The 21,710-nt window shown below is 52.0% G+C and overlaps 1 protein-coding gene across 13 annotated transcripts in view; it reads left to right on the top strand.

The window, feature by feature from the left end:
- Positions 1–21,710, top strand: part of GRIN1 (glutamate ionotropic receptor NMDA type subunit 1) — a 40,058-nt gene that overhangs the window by 2,636 nt on the left and 15,712 nt on the right. For 9 of the 13 annotated variants that reach the window (XR_012663473.1, XM_075112017.1, XM_075112015.1 and 6 more), the window contains exons 2-14: positions 1,239–1,373; positions 8,638–8,814; positions 13,341–13,403; positions 14,153–14,253; positions 14,838–14,959; positions 15,452–15,626; positions 17,182–17,326; positions 17,426–17,509; positions 18,680–18,815; positions 19,725–19,852; positions 20,036–20,200; positions 20,547–20,665; positions 21,416–21,528. Coding sequence is in view for 12 of the 13 variants with exons in the window: in XM_075112017.1 (XP_074968118.1) it covers positions 1,239–1,373; positions 8,638–8,814; positions 13,341–13,403; positions 14,153–14,253; positions 14,838–14,959; positions 15,452–15,626; positions 17,182–17,326; positions 17,426–17,509; positions 18,680–18,815; positions 19,725–19,852; positions 20,036–20,200; positions 20,547–20,665; positions 21,416–21,528 (1,663 nt within the window). In the remaining variant the exon portion in view is untranslated. The remainder of the gene's footprint in view (positions 1–1,238; positions 1,374–8,637; positions 8,815–13,340; positions 13,404–14,152; positions 14,254–14,837; positions 14,960–15,451; positions 15,627–17,181; positions 17,327–17,425; positions 17,510–18,679; positions 18,816–19,724; positions 19,853–20,035; positions 20,201–20,546; positions 20,666–21,415; positions 21,529–21,710) is intronic. The other 4 variants (XM_075112020.1, XM_075112016.1, XM_075112013.1 and 1 more) reach the window with 1 other exon arrangement.

The following is a 21,710-nucleotide window of genomic DNA, read 5'->3' as shown; positions in this document are numbered from 1 at the left end:
CTGTGCAGCACAGCACAGCCCTCACCCCCACGCAGACCCCAGCCTCTCCCACCAGTGCCTGGTCCTGCCCCAAGGCCTATGCCCCAGCCCTGATGGGTGCAGGTCCTCCCCCACCCATCGTGTCAACGGAGCACTGGCATCTCTGCACAGGGCACTCCTGCCTCCCCAAGTGTCCTCCCCAACCCCTTCACCAGTAATTCCTCCCTTCTCTCACAGTAGAGTCTCCAGCCCCTGCCCCAGCTCACGCTGCACCCTCAGCTTGCTTCCACCCAACACCAGGCAGGATCTTCCCTTCTTCCCATCCCAGCCGGTCTCCGGGTCCCCTTCCCCAGGCATGCTTCATCCTCCCCTCCCATCCTAGCAAGCCGTCCCTCCAGCCTGGGTGCAGAGCACATCCCAGGGGTCGGGCAGATGTTTGGAGGAGGAGGAAGAGTTATTTCCTCCCAGACATCAAAGTCTTTGCACTGATTCACCCTGGCTGGAGACCTGTCAGCAGCTGGGGACATTCCTTGTGCTGTGGAAGGGCATTAGTGTAACAAAGGATCCCCCAGAGATTAACCAGCTCCTTCCTCTCCATTTGACACAAAATAGGATCCCGCTGGAGACCAAAATCCCAGCCCTGTCATAAGAACACGATCTTGCTGAGTTCCTCCTTCCCCATTTCTGTATAACCTAGATCCCTGTGCCCCATCGCCCCGGCGTGCTGCAGGCAGATCCTGGCTCCTGCCCCCCCGCCACCCCCCCGGCTTTCTCATTTCACTGTGTGCTCAGGACCAGATGGCTGATTTGCTCTGTGGCCCTGCACTCCTTCTCCTGCTTGGAGTCCCAGCTGACCACTTTGTTTGTAATAGTCCTCGGAGGGGAATTACAACCGAGTATTAAATGTGTGGTTAAAGAAATCGCATTACACAGTGTGACTGTAAGGGAGATGTTTCCCTTTAATCTGTAATCCATGAAAGTTATTAGTTTAGCGAGCGGAGCGGCTAGGCACAGCACTGCCATTAAGATACCACCGTGAGCAGACCCATCACCTCGGCGCGGGTTGCAGCCTGAGTGGTGGCGTAGCACCCCTTGCTCCCCGGCTCAGTCCTTGCTTCACTTTTCCTGATTATTTGAATGCCGTTTTTTTGTTAACGTGGGGCTGTTTAATGTTGCAGAAAAGAAAAGGAAAATAATCACACTCGATGGCCGATGTGCTCCTGTGAAATAATGTTTGTGTCGTGTATCCTGTCCTACAGGTCTATGCAATATTAGTTAGTCACCCTCCTGCTCCCAACGATCACCTAACACCAACACCCGTATCATACACAGCTGGCTTCTACAGGATCCCTGTCATTGGTCTGACAACACGCATGTCTATATATTCTGATAAGGTAACTGCTGCATGTTTCTAGTCTAGTACCTCATACATGTGGTGTAAATCAAGAGTGCCCGGCAGAAGGGTTAATGATGTCTACGCTACCCTGCCTATCTATGTGTCTGTCTGTCCATCCATCCTCTCCAGTTAAACCTGCAGCTCCCTCTCTCTCTCCCCCCCACATTCCCTGGTACATAATTTTTTCGCAGCTGCCAGTGTTGACCTACATAGTGCTGGATGATTTCTGCAGTGTTTCTCTGCCAGGCTGCTGGGCTCGCTGCTCTTCAGCCAAGGCAAATGCATGAACAAGCTCCTGCCTTTGTGCGCTAGTGACAGCCGGGGGGTTCTGGGTGCTCCCCAGGTGCGGGGGGACCTGTGGATGGGTGGGAGGATCCTAGAGGAGCCTGTACTGGGCACTAGCTCTCTGGGGCTTGAAGACTGTTTGGTTGCTTTCACTTTTCTGAGTTTATGTGATATTGTAGGGGAGATAATAGAATTGACTAACAAGTTATCCTGAGTCTTTAAATGACATTCAGTCCAGCCTGCCAGCATTCAAGAAAGAGGTTCAAATTCCAGTGTCTTAAACCACTGTCTGCTCTCCCTGTGGAAACACGGAGACTTTCAGGCTGTCTGAGGTCCTGGGGGCAATGCCCTGGCCATGAGATGCTGCCACGGGCCAGCTCTTCCACTGGGTGCTCAGCTCACAACCTGTCTGGCAATCACACTTTGTGATTAGTAAAAGCAAAAGGAGGAGCTGAGCAAAGCCAGGCAAACCACATGCCATTGCAGCCTTGGTAGAGGTTTTGATCCAGGTGCATGAGCTTAGTGGGAGATATCAGGCCTGTTTCAAAGCACGACTCGGTCTTTGCTTGGAAAATGTGAATATTCACAAATGCAAACGTTCAGTGCAAAAATAGTCACTCCGCCTACATGCTAAATGAAGTCAAATTTCAGGAGGGAGGAGCAGAGACTCCCAGAGATGCAGCCCACAGGACTGCTCAGCTGGAGCAGCAGCAGGTCTTGGCATCTTCCGCCCAGTAAAACCATAGTAGGACAACCAGCAAGCCAAGACCAAGGCAGTGACAGCAACAGTTCCTGCCAGGGTCTGGGGACCTGCATGCCCTGGCAGGGTCCCATCAGGCATCATTAGAAGGAAAGGGATGATAACAGAGCTGGCAGACTGAGGGAGAGGGCAGGCAGCAGGTAGGAAATGTGCAGGGGGAATTTCGATCATGCTGCCATGGGGAAGAGATAGGTCTGGTCAGCAATGCCACTGAGAGGGACCTTGTCACAGTGCACATCATGGCAGGGCGAGGGGACCGTGTGTACTATCGGTCCAGCTTCATCTCAGCAGAGCCATGCTCACTGAAGCAAATTTGCCACCTTTTCTACCTCACGACGTTGTGGTGAATTTGTGTGCTCACCCGGAGGGGGTGGGAGCTTCCCCTGCGGGCTCCGCTTCAGCCATTTGTTTCCTATTTAAAACACATTTTCTGCAGAAGAGGCTCATAAAAACCGCCTGGCTCACTTCAGAGCTGGAGGAGCAACCCACTGCAGCAGTGGCAGGGAGATGCTGCCCGCTGAATATTTGGGGGTGTTGGGCAGGCCAAGGGCTGTGGGGTGCACTCGCCTGGCAGGGACTCAGCAGGTAGGCTGCACTGCCTGGCAGGGGCATGTCTCACCCCTCCGAGCACTCCTGCCTGGCTGGCCTCTTGCTCAGACTCCTTCCCACTGACGCAACCAGGGGCTTGAGGACTTGGAGCTCTCTGCAGACTTGCAGGCAGGAGATGGGGCAAAGGCAGGGACTGGGTGTGTAGAGGAGCAAGGACGTTGAACAGCGGACTGTCAGGAGCTGAAGGGGACAGCAAAGGTGGGAGTGGAGTGGAGGACAGCAGAGCAAGGGAGTGCAAAGGCATGGGACAGGACGGCGTGAGACTCTGCACAGCCCCTGCAGGACAGGCTGGCTGGTGCAACCCAGGGACATTCAGCTGGTTCCCTTTTTGGTTTCCACTAATCAGCTTGCCTTTTTTTTTTTTTTTTTTAATTCAGGAAATTATATCTTTCAGCTTAGTTTCTATGGAAACAAGCTTGTGAGATCACTTTGTGTGTATGCCCCGTGCTGGTTTTGAAGGCATCAGCCAATTTTAGCTAAATTTCACAGGGGGTTGAAGTCTCAGAGTTAATTATGGTCCTCCCAAGGCTAAGCTGCCAGGGAGAGGAAAGGCGTGGGCCTCAGCACAGACAGGTTTGCCCAGTACCTTCTGATGCTCTTGGAGCATCTCCAGTCAAGCATAGTGGTCCACGAGCTGTAGACAGTCTTTCAACAAAGATACCTGAGGGAAGCAAGCTTTATTTCTCCCAGTATTCAAAGGATTATTTTTTCTAGAAACGGTATTGCAGCTATCAAGCTGAGCACTCTGGCTTGGCAGCTTTTGTTTGGCCTCCTTGTGCATGCATCTTATGAAATCATTGCCGAGACCCTCACCTCATTCAGCACAGTCCTGCCTGCATGGTGAGGGGGTCTCTGAAATCCCGGTCACCTCTGAGTGAGGTGAGCAGGGAACTGCAGGAGAGGGGAAGGTCTCATGGTAAAGGCAGCAGAGCAGTCCCCATTGCTGTGGTGTCCATCACTATGGAGAGCCCCTCACGGACGCCTCATGGACTGAGCATTGCAAAAACCACGCTCTGACCTCATGCTGGCCCCTGAAAGGACAGGCTGCGCGATTGCCTTAGTGCTTCTGTTCCCCAGGTGTCATTGGGGGTATTTATATCTCCCTTACATCTCAGCTAGAAATATGAGATTACATTGATGTCTTGACAATATGAGAAATATGAAATAACACCAAGAGTGTGAGACAGGAGCTCGTGGGGAAACGCACAGCTCAGGAGCACACCTATGTGCACCTGGTCCCGGTGGTTGAAATGAAGTCTGTCTCTTTCTCTCTCTCTCCATCCTGGGCCATGGGATGGCTTTTCTCCCTGTTTCCTTGTCTCAGTATAACCAATCCATGCCCTCCTGGGGGTTACTGCTCACTGAGAGGGGTATTTTTCTTTTTTACTGGTCTCACTGGCAACCGATGCTCAGCAGAAATGGTGTTAATCAGCGTGGGAAACTGCACTGAAAGTGGGGAGAAAAGTGATTCCCCTCGAGCAAGGCCAGGGTCAGGGTCAGGACTCCTTCACTGGTACCTGCAAGAAGTGACTGGAGAAGCTGGTTAACATAACAGAGAGATGTTTCCCCCAGGGATGGGTTTCAGAGGCACGGCCAGGCAGCGCAGCCATCAGCAGGCTGGCCTGCGATGCGTCAGGGCAGATGAGGAGCTCTGCACGCTGAAGGCTGTACTGATGGCAGTGATGGAGACCGCTGACCCCAGCAGAGGAGAGCTCTTCATAGGCTCTGAGGATTCAAGCTGGGAGGAGGACAGAGCAGCCCTGACACTCCCCAGGGCCGCTGCTGCAGCCTTGCGTTCCCCAGAGGTTAACAAGTCCTTTCCAGGCACTGCAGGGGGGGGGCAGACGATGCATTTGAGCCTGAGCTCCCCTTATGTCTGCCTCCACTAAAATCCCTCCCAGCACATGTCTAAGCTATTGCAGAGTTATCTCGGCTCCCTCCCACACCTGCAGCTATCACACGGGACAGTGGGCAGGCTGCTTTCTGGGGGGGCTCAGAGACGCGTGTGCTGGCTGGCAGGCAGGCTGAACAGAGCAGGGGGAAGAGCAGCCCAGGCGCCTTCCATGGAGACACTGGCCAAGGATTCTTTTCTGTACCCAGCTGATGATTTTTGTAAATTATCAGGAACTTATATATTGGGATCTCTGTCAATCTCCTTGATACTGCCCAGACAGCTCAGTTATGGGGCGCATTGCTAAAAGGGGAACTGACCACATTATTTCCACAGGTAATGAAAAAAAAGCACATCATTTCCTCAAGCCTGTAGGAAAAATTATTCTGCCAGCCATGGACTGTGAGCTGTGATGAGCCCTTAAGCAGGCAGAGGTAAAGAAGATAGCAAACGTTTCACTCATGGACCTGTATGTGGTCCTTACACGGACACCCTTGCACTGCCTGGTGGCCCCCCAGCCACGCCTGCACGCATGTGTACCCCCCATGCACACAAACTCCATTGACAGGCACCCACACAGGCACCTTCCCCCATGCACGGCACGGCCATGTGCAGACTGTGCGCAGCTATTCAAGCACCCAAGCACGTTCCCTGCATGGGTACATGCACACACACTTTCTATGTGTATATGCTCACTTTTATGCATACAGAGTCCTTGCCTGCACAAATGCATACACACACACACAGAGGATCTACTCAAATTCAGCTCCTCTTCATATATACTCATGTCAACAAAGTCCATACCACTAATAATTTGTGGATCCTAAGAGACTGGACCCAGCACATATCCCCACCCTCAGAACCACACTCACTCCCAGTGCATTTAGGCTCCAGTCCCGTGGGTTTCTGCTGAGCTGAATCCGTGTAGAACCCTGGATTCAGTCCCAACTTGTATTTACTTACGTTTTGCAGAAATAGGATGGAGGAAGCACAGGGCTGAGCAGCCAGGTTTTGGTGGGAGATAGGAGGCTATTGCAGAAAGCTGCTCCTCTGCTCAGGTCTGCTGAGCAATTCCCACACTCACATCCCAGCCCTCCCAACAGGCGACAAGCACGCTCAGAGAAGAGAAAATTATATGAATCCTGGAAAACATCTTACAAAGTGAACTGCTGATTTGTAATTAGGAGCATTTTCGCTGTGTGCCTGGTCTGAGGGGAGCAGGTTATGATCCATGACAGCTCAGAGTTAAAGCATTTGTAGCAGTACTTCAGGGACAGTGTGATGAGCGGTGCAGCTGAAATGAGTAACAGTTGTCTCACAGAGGCTGTGTTAAAAAAATCAGGTCTTTATAACTGTTATTTGCCTTAAAAAGGGCTTACTATGATGCAAAAACCAGTGCATCCACATACTTTGCAGTATGGCCCCATGAGCACATGCCCACGGCCAGGAAAACTCTGTGCTAGGTTCAGAGGGATTTGCCAGAGACCTGTCACTGCATATGCTGTGATATGGGTTATCAAATCACACAAAACCTGATTCCCAACTGCCTCTGCACACCCCAAGTTGGACTTGTTAACCTTTGGGGGACTTTAATTTTTCTGCCAATCCTCGGGTCCTGAGGAGAAGTTCAGGGGTCCCAGGTGCTTCAAAAGCTGAGCACGGAATGGGAGTGCTCATCCTGACATCTCGACTCAGCATTTGTGATTAGTCACTCTTCATTATCCTATTTAAAAACTAAAATTCTGTAATCCGAGAGCTGAGATACCATCATAGCAAGTCCATGGCCTTTTGACACAAACTCATATTTGCCTGAACTGTTAAACCAAGTTGCTCCCCAACAACTTTGCAGTAAAATTTGTTCATCTGAACTTAGTGATATGTATTAACAACACTTAAGAAAGCCACTATCAGTTTAAACAGCATTTTTGCAAGCTAGTTGGGAAACTAGAAAATAATTTGATGCAATATATTGACATTTCAAAGATGTTTTCATTTCAAAAAGAGATTGAAATAATTTTAAGTTAGATTTTTTATTTTTTAGCTTGTGTTTTTCTGATTTTTTTTAAACTATTAGCTATTCTGTTCTTTTTTCATTTCTCTTCTGAATTTTGTTCCCATTTCCATTTTCCATTTTCATGGATTTCCTTAAAGCAATTAAAAATGCTGAGGGATTATAAATTAAAAATGCTCCAGCCCATCTGGCCTGAGCTGTGGAGCTGGACATGGAAATGCCTGGGCATCTCTGATGACTCCAAAGAAAGCTTGAGCACCGTGTTGGTGTGAAGACCATAGCTGTCCTTCCATTGTTTGTCCTTGGGGGACTTCTTTCCGATCCTGTTGATTAGTACTGGGCATGTGGGGTGAGCTGCATTTCTCCTGCTCTTTGTGTAACTGGGAATGTTTGCATGAGTCATACAAAACTGGAGCTCTGAGATGCTTGTTACAGCTCTCCTGGGCTGTTTCCTCCTTTGATTAAACATCCACAGTTCTTATTGGTCTTCAGTAATTAGGAAATCTTCCCAGTGCTTTGGTATTTTTGCTGCTGTCTCTGTCATTTCTGTGTTTTGGGCCAGGGCAGCAGAATGGACACGCTGTCCCACTGCAGAGAGACCTTGCCAAGACAGGGGTTTTGCAGTGTTTTCTATACATTGCATGGTTCAGTTTGACTTTATCCCCATGTTGAGTGCAAGGAAAAGGCATTATCTGGTCTGTCCATCTCTCCTGTGCAGGTCCATGGTTGACATGATGCCCTTTCTCTTCTGCAGTCAACTACTTTCGCCCATTCAGGATATTTCTGACCGGTGCTGGGTTAGGTCCCTGGATGAGCATGTCTGGACAAGCCCTGTTTGTTCCAGAGGACCATCTCAGTCTTAAAAAAGAAGTATTATGGTGCCTTCCTTTTTGTCCTCTCCTGGTCAGACTCCTGCCTCTCTCCAGCAGGTAGCTGGTTTGTCACGTAGTGTCCATGCTGAGTGTAAGCACTTTCATTTTCTAATATTTGACTCTAGGGCCTTTTGGAAAAGCTGCATTTTTTGAAACGTCTCTGTCAGCTACATCTTTTGGTCCAATTGCTCCCCAAAGAGTGCTGTACTTAATTAGGCTGGAATTGCTATTGCTCAATTATCCAACCATAATGATGTCTTTAACCAAATCAGATAGGTTAGCCGGGGCATTAGTCCAGAGCTGCCTCCTGTGAGCTGCTGCAGAACAAGCTGACCTAGAAACAGCTAAACAGCATATTATAAAACTGATTTTCTGAACTTCTGTCATGATGAGTAACTAATATATACCTGTGCGTATCTGCAGCTGCTCCTTGTTACTCTCTGAAGGGAATTAGTTTTCTTTTTGATGTCCTTTGCTCAGTAATATTTTCAAAAAGTCAAGAGGAAAGGCTATATTTGCACTGAATGTTGCTGACAGTTCATTGCTGGACAGGCATTGCTTCACCACGTGTTTACAGACCACAAAGCAAACTCCCATGTGCTGGATTAACCACAGAGAGATATGAAATCACAGACAGGGTTTGCTTCTCAGCCAGAAGAAAGGAGTGCAGGTCCCAGAGGCTAGCTCAAGGCGTGCAACCCAGAGGTCTACCAGAATTGCTGCCCTGCCTCTGGCCTTGTCCCAGCCCTGTCCCTGCAAACCTGCCCGGTCCCTGAGACGCACCCTGGCCAATGACCCAACCAGCCTATGTTTAGCTCTTGTTCTTCCTTGCAGAGCATCCACCTGTCCTTTTTGCGCACAGTCCCACCATACTCTCACCAGGCCAACGTCTGGTTTGAGATGATGAGAGTCTTCAACTGGAATCACGTCATTCTGATAGTCAGTGACGACCACGAAGGTCGTGCTGCACAAAAGAAGCTGGAGACCCTCTTGGAGGAGAGAGAGTCCAAGGTCAGTTCCTGAACATTGTCTTGTAGCTTTGTTTAAGCAACAACAACAAAACTAGAAGTCTCGGGCTGTTGTATGTATGTAGATTTCTGTATGTAAAACACCTTTTCTTTCCATTGTAACATGGCTAACATGCTTAAAGCATCAACAGTGTCTGACTAGTACCTGACAGAACTTTGTACTTTATTCATTTCACTTGCTTTGCCATGGTCAAAATCTCCTACATGTAAATCGACTACAAAATGAAGGGAAGGATAACCTGGAGCTCTGCAAATGCCTCGCCCAAGATTCCCACCTAAGGAGAGGACCAGTCGCTCAGCTTAGGGAAGCACCTGCCCCATTACAGCCACCCAGGGGCCAGGCAGACCCAGCAGTGCCAAACCAACCCCAAAAAGCAGCTTCTGAATTGGCTAACCGGAGCTCACCTTAGTGGCTTAGGAGGGGCAAGGGAAGCCGGCGCATTGATGCACGGAGGTATAATGCACCCCCTCTATAAAGCTGTCAGCTCTGCGGCTGCAGGCTGACGCCCCCGTTCCCATCTCCATTGAAGCACATGCCAAACGCTGCTTTCTTGACACCCCATGCTGTTATGAGAGGGCGGTTGCTGCTGGCGGGAGCAGCTTTATCGAGGAGGTGCACTGCACCTGCACTCAGGGCCACAGCGGGGAGCAGGGAGGCAGGCAGGGGAGGTCCCGGAGCCTGCTAGAAATTCAGGAGTACCTTAGACCTGCTGCCATTGAGTAAAAGCACGGAGCCAGTGTTCTAGCCAAGCAGGGAAGGAGAACACAGGGAGCCGTTCAGCTGCAGGGGTTCAAAGGCAGGCGCCTGTCTGGAAGGCAAGGAACCACCTCCTGCCCTATGGGCTGAAGTCCCACCATGCTCTCTTGCCTGGGTCAGGCTGAGGTCCCCTTCAGGTGGGCAGAATCCTAGCCCCTCTCCAAGTCTCCAGCAGTGTCAGAGCAGACACCCGTCCCTGGCTGCTCCCTCCTGGGTCACAGGCAGGGACCACAACCTGCTCTTCTCCAGCCCCACCAGCAGCTGCTGGACTTTTGGCAGCTGGCTGTTGAGGAGATGTGGCTGTAAACCCTTCTTGTGCGTGGAGATGGTGGCTGATCTGAGAGACCAGCGAAAGCAGCCTTGCCACTGCTCTTCATCACCTCTTGTCAAGCCACTGGAGGAACAACTGGTGGAGGTGTGCGGGCTGTCACAAACCACACTTACCAACAGGCTTTTGGTTTTGGTGGTGGTTTCCAAGAAGTTTCATCCTTGCAGCATCCTGGGCCACCATGAGACACTGGTGTCCCACTAACCATGGTGGGATCCTCCTGTCTCCAAAGGCAGCTTCCCACGGGGTAGACAGTGGGCCAGTATTTCTTTCCAAAGCCTCTTCCCAGCACTGCCCCTCACCCAGAGACAGCTGGGGAAAGGTTGTTCCCACTGTCAATCTGTCGTCCCCTTCCTTGCAATCTTTTGATTTGCGCCTTCTGTTTTCCTGCAGATCCTGTGCATCCCCTTTTGCTGCTCCCTCTCATGACGCCACTCCCTGCTCACTCCGTGCAATGCTCCCCGGCACAGGGTGTATTTCTTCTTTGAAATCTGAGGCTTGAAAGATGAGGGAGAAAGGGTCTGTCCTCAGATCTGTCCCACATTTGCACTGCATCTGTGACACATCTCAGTGCCTCCTGGCAGCCACTGGGCTACTGCAAATGCCCTGGCCATCCTCCAGACTGGGGCATGTGCTCTGCGATGGTAGGTCACCTTGTCTTCCCTTTGGGATGTGCCACAGCATCTTGTTTCTTTTTCCTTGGGGAGCTTGCTCTGGTCAAACTGGCTGGTCTGGAAGGTAGCTAACCCCTATCAGGGCTACCCCGTCTTCCTCAATTTCTTCTGCTAATTGCTCTTCTAATCAGTTGTGTGCTGACTCTCTTTCTTCATGCTGAGAAGTTTTACCCTGGACCTCTCCCCAGCCTTCTCAAGGCCAGCCTGGGTCATGGGGAGGGAGCAGGCAGGAGACATGCTCTTGACCTCTTCAAGGCTTAGATCACAGCTCCCAAGGACCTGGGGCTGGGTCAGATGCTCACCTGCCCTCCTCTTGGACCTGAACATGGCTTGCCCCATGGAGTCTGTGCCAGTGCTGGGTGTCACTCAGGCACCACTGTGTGGATTTGCACTTCAAGCAGGTATTCAGAGCCCAGCACTCAGGCCAGGCTGGCCAGCCCTGGTGCACCCCACGTGGTAGCCTTGTCTTAGGTGTGCCTGCAGTAATTCTCAGCCTGGAGCTACTCCTTCATCCCAGTACAACTCTGCTCATTCATCCGGGCAGGCCCACCATTGTGCCAACGCTGCTCGGGGTCAGGGGGAAATGCCAGACACTGTGAAAATCTGAGTTTGTCCCAGTCAGGGTTGCCAGGTCCCGGGTGTATAAAATCCCTTACTCTGGGACAGTGGTGTTCGTGAAAGTGGTAAATGCTTGAGTGAATGTTGGAGAACATGGTGGAAAGTGAATTTTGAATCTGTTGGTCTCTGCGTGGGCTGAGGAGCAGGGAAGTGCTGCAGGACCACACAGAGAAGTGGAAAGACATGAGACATTACTGGTCTAGTTCTGGCAATAGAGATGGGGACAGGGGGAGACAGAGGTTATCAAGTGCCATCAGATCCAGGTTTGCTGCACCCAAGACTCTGCTTCACTTTGCTGACTAGCTTGGGTCGAGGCACCAGCACATCCTGGGCCATGAGGTGATTCGTGGCTGGAGGCTACCAGATGGATGACCGAGTTTCCAGCTAAATTGATAGTGCCTGAGGAAAAGTGGCCAATGTCTCTACATTGGAAAATATTCATGCTGTCCTGCTGCTGCGGCTCTGCTCTCCCTGGAGGCAGTTGTTACTCCAGGTCTCACTGTGATCTGAGCAGACCCTAAGAAGCCATTGCAGAAATCCCTGCCATGGACGTCATCAGATGGCAGACCTGGGCTCCGAGCAGATTTTGCCTCCTCAGATACTTTTCCTTACAAGGACCCAACTTATTTGAGCAATGAAAAACCTGCCAGGCTGAGCCCAAGGAGAAGAAAGGAAAGATCACACAGCTGCACAGAAAGGAGACCTGGCAAAATGTCCTGCCAAAGACTGGTCTGAGTGCTCAGGAAAAGACAAGCTGTTCAATTTGGAAAGCAAGACGCAGAGATAAAACCTGGCCACCTAAGAAACAACCTGGAACATGAACCCTTGCATTACTGGGGTGCAGAGGGTCGGGTTCCTGGCGGGGATCAATTGCCATCACCATAAGATGCTGCGAAATGGAGATTAGAATAGAGCCATGTCCCGTGCCCCATACACAAGATCAGGGATGCCCAGCTGGGGTGGGACGGTGCCGAGAGGAAGAGATCAGACTGTGTCCCACCAAAGCCTGCCAAGCACTATCCTGCAGGCACTATCAGGTTGATGTTATTGGCATGGCCACAGAGGCTGCTCCCAGGAAGATCCACCTGTGCATGCTGCTGCAGGGTCAAGGCTTCTGAAAGCTGAGGCCATCAGCCCTCAGCGTGCTGCCTGGGGAAGAGAAAACCTCCAGAAGTAGGTTTCATGCCCCTGGCTCCTTTGGGGCTGAGCAGCAGAAGTGGCTTAGGCAGGAGACGTGGCGGGGAGCGGGCTCTCTGCTCCGGTCCATTACCTGCAGGGTCGGTGCATGCTGAGCCACCTGCCCCTAGTCCAGGTGTGACGCTCCAGCCAGCAGCACGGAGACCACCAAGCAGTTAACCCCTCTAGCCATGCGTAGGACCAGGTTCTGGGCACTGTAGTCACTGGCAGCTGCACTGCCCAGGGCTACCCATGTGCGGCAGAGCCACGAGGTACCCTCGGCCCTCCCCAAGCACCAGGTAAAAGCTACAATGTCATCCCATGATCACCATTGCTTCATATTGCCACGCTTTGAGCCAACATGAGATGCAGAGAGCTTTTTCTTTCTCTCTTGGACAGCAGCAGAGCTCCAAAAAGCTGCTCCCTCCTTGCAGGAGGTGAGAAGTTCAGCTGAGACACCTCATTTGCTCTGAACTTGCTTAGGGTGAACAGGATTGTAATGATAATAGCGATGGTAGTAATGCTAATACTATTAACTGTAACAGTTTGCATTTATCCAGCACTTTCCGTACACAACATTTTGTCCTTTACTTCCACAGTAATTCCATGGAAATCCCACCACTTAGGCCCTTAGAGATGCATAGATTGTTTCTGAGTTTAAGATAAAAATTTCTTGCTGAAGAATTCCCCAGTCCCACAAGGGAAATGCAACTGCATCGCAACAGCTGTGACACTCAGGCTTGCTCTAACCGATACGGCTTTGCGCCCTGACGCTCCCGTGAGAGCTGAGGCACTCTCTCCTGATAGTGGTTTTTGCGAGCTCCAGCGTTATAGAGACCCTTTAGCAAACAGTGGAGGAGGAGGTGGATGTTGGATTGCTTTACTACACGTCATTTTCAACTGTTTATAATATTCTTCTGTGTCTACATATTTTCTCTGTGCACATTATTCATCAGAGTAAAAAAAGGAACTATGAAAACCTCGACCAACTTTCCTATGACAACAAGCGAGGACCCAAGGTATATATGCATGGAAATGCACGCCGCCCACCAACCTAACTAGCAAATGAAAAATAGCCACAGCCAACAGAAAAATAAAAAAGAAAAAAAAGAGAAAGAGAAAAAAAAGAAAAGAAAAGAAAGAAAAATAAAAAGATCCATGACTATGTTTCTTGGTAGCACGTTTTTATGTTGAGATAGTTTGGTTTGGACTTGAGAATGGAAACCTAGCCAGCTGACCCTGGAAGGATTTCTTTTTGAAACATGCATGTGAACCAGTAATTAACTTGCAAGTTTTTTTTTTTTTTGAAAAGTTGAACCAACCCCCTTTCCTCCCCAAAGGAAACGGTTCCTTGGTGTAAGTTGCTCACTTTTACTCCCAAAGGTTAACCCTGTGCAATATGTTTTTTTTTTCATTTCCCATGTTTTTGAAAAACAACACTCGTTTGAGTTTTCAATTGCATTTCAAAGCCTTTTTCTCTTTCCTGTACAATGCACGCCTCTTTTTGGGTCTTGATTGACTTCAGTTTGCATGCACAGTGCAAAAAAAAAAAAACCCAAAAAGCCAAAACCTTAAAAGAGAAAGGAAGGAAGGAAAGAAAGAAAAGAAAGAAAATAAAAGAAAAAAGAAAAAAGTAGCTATAACCAACCTTATTTAGCAGACTTTTGTGCAGTTTAATGAATTCTCTTGACCCTTTCCTAGATAGCATGGCTCTCACAAGCAGTCCTGGGGCTCCTGCACTAACCAGCTTTGCTCACACTAATCACAGGCTGAGAAAGTGCTTCAATTTGACCCCGGAACCAAAAATGTCACATCGCTGCTGCTGGAGGCTAAGGAGCTGGAGGCTCGTGTCATCATTCTTTCTGCCAGGTAAGGCAGAGCAGCCCCTTCCCCTCCCTGCTCTGATTTCCTCACTGTCCCCTTTGCCACACTGCCCAGCACTGGAGTCGGTGCAAATTTGGGGCACGTCGTCCTTTCAGGGAGTGTGGGAGAAAACCCACATAAAGGCCCGTGTCCCAGGCAGGTGGTGGATGCTGTGTTGTGCATGCTGCTGGCCAGGGAGCTTGTAATCATGAGCACAGATGGGATGCCTGCCTGTCGAGGAAAGTGTTAGCAGCTGCAGAAGTGGCAATAGTTACTGATGATATATCCTGATCCACTCGTGAAGGAGGGGAGTCTTTCTGCCCCCATGCCTATAGATGGTGAGCAATAAGGAATGGGCCAGATTTGCAGATGCTCAGCAGTGCTGGGTGCTGTGGGATTAGATGAAGCTGAGAGGAAGGTTCCCACTGCATCAAGGAGTTTAGCCATTGCCCAGGAGAACCAGTTATCAGAAGAGGGCTGCCTGGTGTTGTGTTTTACCTGGCTTTGCCACTCCCTTGGGGTCCGATACAGGAGAAAAGGGGCCATGCGGCACCTGAGGCCACATTGCCATTCCCTTCTTCTCGTTGCAGTGAGGACGATGCGGCCACGGTGTACAGATCAGCAGCCATGCTCAATATGACGGGCTCCGGCTACGTGTGGCTGGTGGGGGAACGGGAGATATCAGGCAATGCCCTGCGTTACGCCCCTGATGGTAGGCACCCGCCGGAGGTGCGCGTCCCGCTGTCGGCCAGGCCTGGAGGAGCCTGCTGAGAGCTGGGACGAGCGGCACCTGCCTTCCCAGGGACCCCTTGGGCTGGGGGAGCGCGATGCCTTGGTGGTCCTGAGTGAGCAGAGGGTCCCACACGTTGCTCTCCACTCCTTGCTCGCATGGGGTGGCAGCAGCCTTGGCCTCGCTGCCATGCCCCAAATCCAGCTCGCTGTCACCAGGGAGAACAGCTTGGGCAAGAAGACGGGGTCAGAGCACTGGGTGTCAGCAGTCTGTGTAGCTGTCCCCAGTCCCCATCCAGACACTTGCTTGCCCTGCCTGCCCCTGCCTGAAGCTCAGAGAACTCCCCAGCTGCATCTGAGGTGTCCCCGGCCCCATAGCCATGTGCTTGCCGGCCCCTGAACCCTGCGTGTGGGACTAACGCCAGAGCAACCGGCGTGCCCTGCTGACATGCCTTCTCCCCTCTGCTCGCGGCAGGAGTGATTGGTTTGCAGCTCATCAATGGGAAGAACGAGTCAGCCCACATCAGCGATGCTGTCGCGGTGGTGGCCCAGGCTGTGCACGACTTGTTTGAGAAGGAGAATATCACAGACCCGCCCCGAGGCTGCGTGGGCAACACCAACATCTGGAAGACAGGACCCCTTTTCAAGAGGTATTTGGGGAAGGGTCCTGCTGGAGGGAGCAGAGGACCTGCTCAGCGAGAGCTGGAAAAGGTGGGAGCATGTGGAAAAGGGCAGCGTGGTAGCTTTGTTCAGAGTATGTCACTAAAGCTTTGAGGCATGTGGCACAGGACTGCTTGGACTCTCCTGCGTGATTCAGATGGGAGGGCTACATGTGTCCTGTAGAACTAGCCAGGAGACAGGCTCAGGCACTGGCCCAGTTTGTCCAGGCTGTTTAGGCATCATCTTGGTGCCTGGCACCAATTCAGCCCCTGCCAACCCATGCTCTCCTGGGCAATGCTTTGTCAGCTGGGATCAGTGTGGGCAGGGAACAACTCCAGGAGAAATAGATCTGGGGGCCATGGAGGGATGATTTCCTCTGGTCTGGATCTTAATTCCGTGGGCAGAAGAGGGGAGAAAGGGGGGTTTCTGCCAAATCAGGGTAGGGGGATATTTCTGTCAAATCGGAGCTCAGTGCTGCAGACACATTTCTTGCTGAATGTTTCAGGGCTGCAGCATGGGTCAGTGCGCTGCAAGCAGGACTTGGGGGCAAGAGATCTCCATGCATGGGACAGGCTTCCTCTCTTCTGTAGCAAATACTGGCGCTTTGGTTCTGGTTTGTTGGGTCTCAGCAGATCAGAGCATGCACATGTTGGATCTTGCTGCCGTGGGCAGTGTGATCGGTAGATGTGGCATGTGCTTCCCAGAACACAGTCTTTGTGCTGCATGGGGTTTTGTGCTGCATCACTGCAGATGCTAGAGCCACAAGAGCCTCTTCTGCAGGCTGGATCTTGGTAAAGCAGCAATTTCCTTTGCAGCATGGCTCCCCATGCGGGTGGGCTGCTCTCTGCATTGTGCAACCTGGCACCAGGGTGTTGCTTTTGGCAATGGGATCTTGCACCAGGGGTTGCTCTCTGCAGACAGGGTCGTGGTGTCTGTGGGGTGCCCTTTCTGTCAAGCATGGGGCATGGAAAGCCTGGAGATGATTATTTTAGAAAAATTTCTGGCATCCTCTGCAGCGACACAATCTTTGGCATGAACTAGTCAAAGTTGTTCTCTATGGTGCACTGCAAGTGGCTTGGGCAATTCTGTGTCTTCACTAGCACCTTTCCAGGGTTTGGAACTGGTTCTCCCCTTGGTGTTGTATGTGCATGCCTGGGGCACTACCCAGGCTGTGATGGGCAGGTGCCAGACAGAAGCACCAGGAGCAGTGGCACGGACACAGCTCCCAAGGGACCCCCAGAGGAAGGTGTCCTTGGTGCTGTGGAACCGATCATTCCTTAAGGGAATGGGACTGACCTGGTGGAAAACAAGGGGCAATAACAACAGATATGGTAGCGCATCATTCAGGAGACTGATTCCATCTGCAAGAAGGGGATGACCACAGGGCTATGAACAGACCATAGGTAGCCTTGACTGGACTTCTGGAGCGTAGTAGGCATATGGCAGGCAACTGTGAGAAAGCATTTGCCTTTCTGATGCCTGCTTAGGTGTCCCAATGGCCACAGCAGGTTTCCTAGGTTGGCCCCACTGTGTTTCTCTCCACAGGGTGTTGATGTCCTCCAAGTACTCAGAAGGCGTCACTGGACGGGTGGAATTCAATGAGGACGGGGACAGGAAGTTTGCCAACTACAGCATCATGAACCTGCAGAATCGGAAACTGGTCCAAGTTGGGATTTACAACGGCAGCCACGTACGTAGAGGCCTGGACAGGTTGGGTAGGAGGGATCTGTGCACTGGGGTGTCTACCTATGGCCTCATGTCTACCTCCTTCCTCTGGGACTGATCACAGGTCTTGACCAATGACCGGAAGATTATCTGGCCAGGGGGAGAAACGGAGAAACCTCAAGGCTATCAGATGTCGACCAAGTTGAAGGTAACAGCAAATGGTGGCAGGTTTCCTCAGCTCTCTGCATGCAGGGCTGTGGCTTTTTCTGCCTCCCACTTCCACTGCTTCCTCTGCAGCTGTCAGGAGCATTTGCAAACCCAGGACACCTGCCATCTGGGAGAGGATATAGCAGAACAACTTAGAGAAGGTACCAGAGGGTGTTCAGAGATAGAGTGCAACCTCCAGCTGGAGACAAACTAGATAGGGTGGCAGGCATCCTTTGGTTTGGAAAGAGACAGCTGGGAAGGGGATATGAGAGAACAGCAGAGAAGGGATGAAAGGATAAGGCGTTCACCGTTCCTCATGGCTTGGGAGTCAGAGGGCACCTGGCACAGGTTTGCAGGAAATACAGGGATGGGCTCCTTTGGCCAAGGCATAGTTCAGTTCTGGAGCCTGTTGCTGCTAGATGGTGCAGAGGCCAGAAGGAAACAGGTCCAAAAGAGATTAAACAACATAGTGGAGGGTGGGTGGGCTGGTGGCTGCAATATTGGGCTCAGGAAATCCCTGAAGAGCTGATGGCCAGAAGCTGGAGGTGACACTGAGAGAAAGTCCTTCCACTCTTGCTTTGCTTCTCATGCCTTTCCCTTAACTGTAGGCCAGCAGCCAATTTAGTGACTGGATCCTGGGCAGGTTAGTCTTACCAGCATGACCATTCATTTTTCCTCCTGTCCAGACAAGGGAAATCGCACATTTCCACCAGCAATGAGTCCTTTCCTGCAGAGATAGTGCAGATGCATTTGGACGCTGCTTTACTGAAAAGGTCCAGGGCAGGACTGAAATATCTGCATTAGCTTGGGGCAGTGTCACAGTGTCTAAAGGACTATTCAGGGCACTAATCCTGGCTATGCAGTGGCTTTCATCAGCCTGCTCTTAGGGAGAGGGGTGTGAAAGTCTTTGAGGCCAAGGTGAAAGTGCCACATGAAGGAGGATGCTGATGTGGCTGTTCCTCATCTTGGGTGCAGGGAAAGCAAATATTCCCCATGTCAAAGCCAGGTCCTGCAACTGGGCTGAGTGCTCTCATGTGCTGAAATGGCAGCCGAGGATGGCACCATGGCATTTTGGCCATGTTTGCATGGAGAGGGCAGTCCAGCTCCCCACCCAGGGGGAGATAGCTCTGGAAGGGAATGGACAAGCAGGTGTTTGTGCTTTGTCCTGCAGATAGTGACAATCCACCAAGAACCCTTTGTGTATGTGAAGCCCACGCAAGCAGATGGGACATGCAGGGAGGAATTCACCATCAATGGAGATCCTGTTAAAAAGGTCTTTTGCACTGGACCCAACGAGACCATCCCAGGTAACTTGTTCTGGTGGTGAGCGCAGCAGGTCCCCCAGCCCGCCCAGCTGATGAAGGCTCCTGTTCCAAGAAGGGGTCCCCAGGGAGGGTGTTCAGTTGTACAGGAGGCCCAGAGGATGAGGAACAGAAAGGTGACAGCACACTCAGCCCCCAAACACCCCCCTGTCAGTTGAGCCCCACAGCAGTGCTGTGCCGTAACTGGGCACTGGGGTTCAGATTTTTGACACCAACAGATGACTTTCCCACTGTCTCTCTTCTGGGTGAGCTCCAGGGCTGTTTTGGGGGATTGTATCCCATGTTTCTGTCTCCTGACATGCTCTAGCTCTCTGCCTTGATCTCAAGCAGAAGCAAGAACCCCAAGACACCTTAGCTCCACTAGTACTAACACCACCAGTTTCAAACCATTTTATTACAGAAAGCCTGTTTCAGGATTAGGAGTGTGCACCTGGTGGGGTGTGAGCTGCTTAGCAATGCCAGACTGGCCCAAACCCACCTGAAGTGCATCCCCCTTGGCCTATCACAATTTCCTGTGCACAGCTCCCCTCGTCAGCCCTGAATTGTGTCCTGGGCTGTGTTCAACTCAATGGGTTTGTGTCAGCACTCCCCGAGCACAGCCTGCATGCATCAAGCCCCCTCCATCCTCTACAGTGGCACCGACTCTCAGCCCACATAGCAAATGAAAGAGAGCCTTTTGCCCCCATCTTGCCAGCACCCATAGGCGATGGAGGCAGTGGGAGAGGGTGGTCAAGCTGGGTGGCCCTGCCTGAATAACATAATATCATATCATATGAAACCACAGCCATGCAGGTGGCTGCTCTCGCTGGGGACAGCCATGGCTCCTGCATAGGGTCTCTGGCAAAGGGCTGCCTCTACTTGTGTCCCCCCCCACCCATTTTCTCCCACCTGCAGGCCGTCCCACTGTGGCACTGTGCTGCTATGGCTTCTGCATCGACCTGCTCATCCGGCTGGCCGGGGTGATGAACTTCACCTACGAGGTTCACCTGGTGGCTGATGGTAAATTTGGTACCCAAGAGCGGGTGAGTTTGGGCAGCCTGTGATATCTTTTTGCCTGTATTTTGTGTCGAAACACCCCCAGGCCCGTCTCCAGAGCAGGGGTGGGGCGGGAGGGCAGCGCAGGGCGCCTGCCGTGTGTGGGGGTCCTGGCCAGTGGGGGACAGGTGTCAGGGCAGTGGGCTGATCCTGCGCTGGCTCTCTGGCAGGTTAACAACAGCAACAAGAAGGAGTGGAATGGGATGATGGGGGAGCTGCTGAGCGGTCAAGCGGACATGATTGTGGCTCCCCTCACCATCAACAATGAGCGGGCACAGTACATTGAGTTCTCCAAGCCCTTCAAGTACCAGGGCCTCACCATCCTTGTGAAGAAGGTATGGGCTGGGCTGGGCTGGGCTGGGCTGTTTTGTAGAACAGGGGAAGTGCTCCTTGCTCCCACACTTGCAGACATGTGCCATGCCTGCACCATACCCAGCTTCCCCAGCTGCTGCCCCCTGCCCACCCCAGGGCAGTGACCGCAAATCCCAGCCTTTGCTGTGGGATGCCAGTCTCCACATAGCTGGTTTTAATGCTGGGTCTTGTCTCAGTCACTCTGAGCCTTCCTGAGTAGCAGAGCAGGAGGAGCTCGGAGCAGGGCAGGGGCCCTGGTGAGCCCAGCCAGGCGGGCAAGGTGCAGGCATGATGGGTGCCAGCACTGTTCACCTCTCTCCTGTGTGCTAGGAAATCCCCCGCAGCACCTTGGACTCATTCATGCAGCCTTTCCAGAGCACGCTTTGGCTGCTGGTGGGGCTCTCTGTGCACGTGGTGGCAGTGATGTTGTACCTCTTAGACCGATTCAGGTGAGTGCGCTTTGGGTCACCCAAGGGCTGCAGGGGACAGGGAGGTGCTCCTGGGAACCATCCCCTGGGTCCCCACAGTGTCTTGCTCAGGCATGGCCCTGCAGCCCTTCAGGAGGCTCTCACAGGAACTAAACCTGCTTCCTCTGCCCCACCAGCCCTGGGCTGAGACTCCTGACCCCTCTGGCTGCTGCTAAGCTGAGAGATATGGATATGTGGGGTACTCAGCACCTGGATATGTGGGGTACTCAGCACCTGGATATGTGGGGTACTCAGCACCTGGATATGTGGGAACACGCCCGTCAGACCAGATGCCATGCTGATGCCTGACCAAGGGGACTGTCATCTCCTGGGATCTGAGATAGTCCCCTTCCTTGACCCCAAGGCAGCTCCTCTGAAGGGTAGGGAACCTGTCTCCACCATTAGCCCTGTGCCCAGAGGCTTCTGCGGTTAATCTGCAGTAAGCCATCCATGTTGCGGTGGGAGAGGCTGGAAATGGCCAGGATCAGATGATCTTTCTGGCCCGGAGAGAAGTGTGATAGGACCAGTACCCGTGTGAGCTGAATAGGGTTGCAGATCAGCAGAGGGGGCATGCAAGGCAGTGGGGCATCAAGGCTGAAAAGCTGTTTGGGGCATAGGCACAATCTGTAGGGCTGAGTGATGTGGGACTGCATCAGGACACTTTGGGCACATCAGAGAGGCCTGGAAACCAGGATAAGGGATATAAGAAGACCTCTCTGTCTTGTTTTCCAGCCCGTTTGGCCGGTTCAAAGTGAACAGTGAGGAGGAGGAGGAAGATGCCCTGACCCTCTCCTCGGCCATGTGGTTCTCCTGGGGAGTCCTGCTGAACTCCGGCATCGGAGAAGGTGTGTTTCAGCACACAGCAGCACCGCTGTGCCCTGCAGCCCTGGCCCCAAGCCGGGGGCACATCAGGCTGGGGGAGAAGCTCATGCCCTCTTTCACTGCCTCCTTTCTGTGGCAGGGCTGATGCCTTCAGGTGACCAGTCAGTGAATGGGTACAGCCCTCATTCCCTGAGCCTTCCCTGGA

The sequence above is a fragment of the Phalacrocorax aristotelis genome, chromosome 17 (genome assembly GCF_949628215.1).
Source record: "Phalacrocorax aristotelis chromosome 17, bGulAri2.1, whole genome shotgun sequence".
Taxonomy (NCBI): domain Eukaryota; kingdom Metazoa; phylum Chordata; class Aves; order Suliformes; family Phalacrocoracidae; genus Phalacrocorax; species Phalacrocorax aristotelis.
The sequence above is the reverse complement of the archived record's forward strand: the minus strand, read 5'-3'. Positions and strand labels throughout refer to the sequence as shown.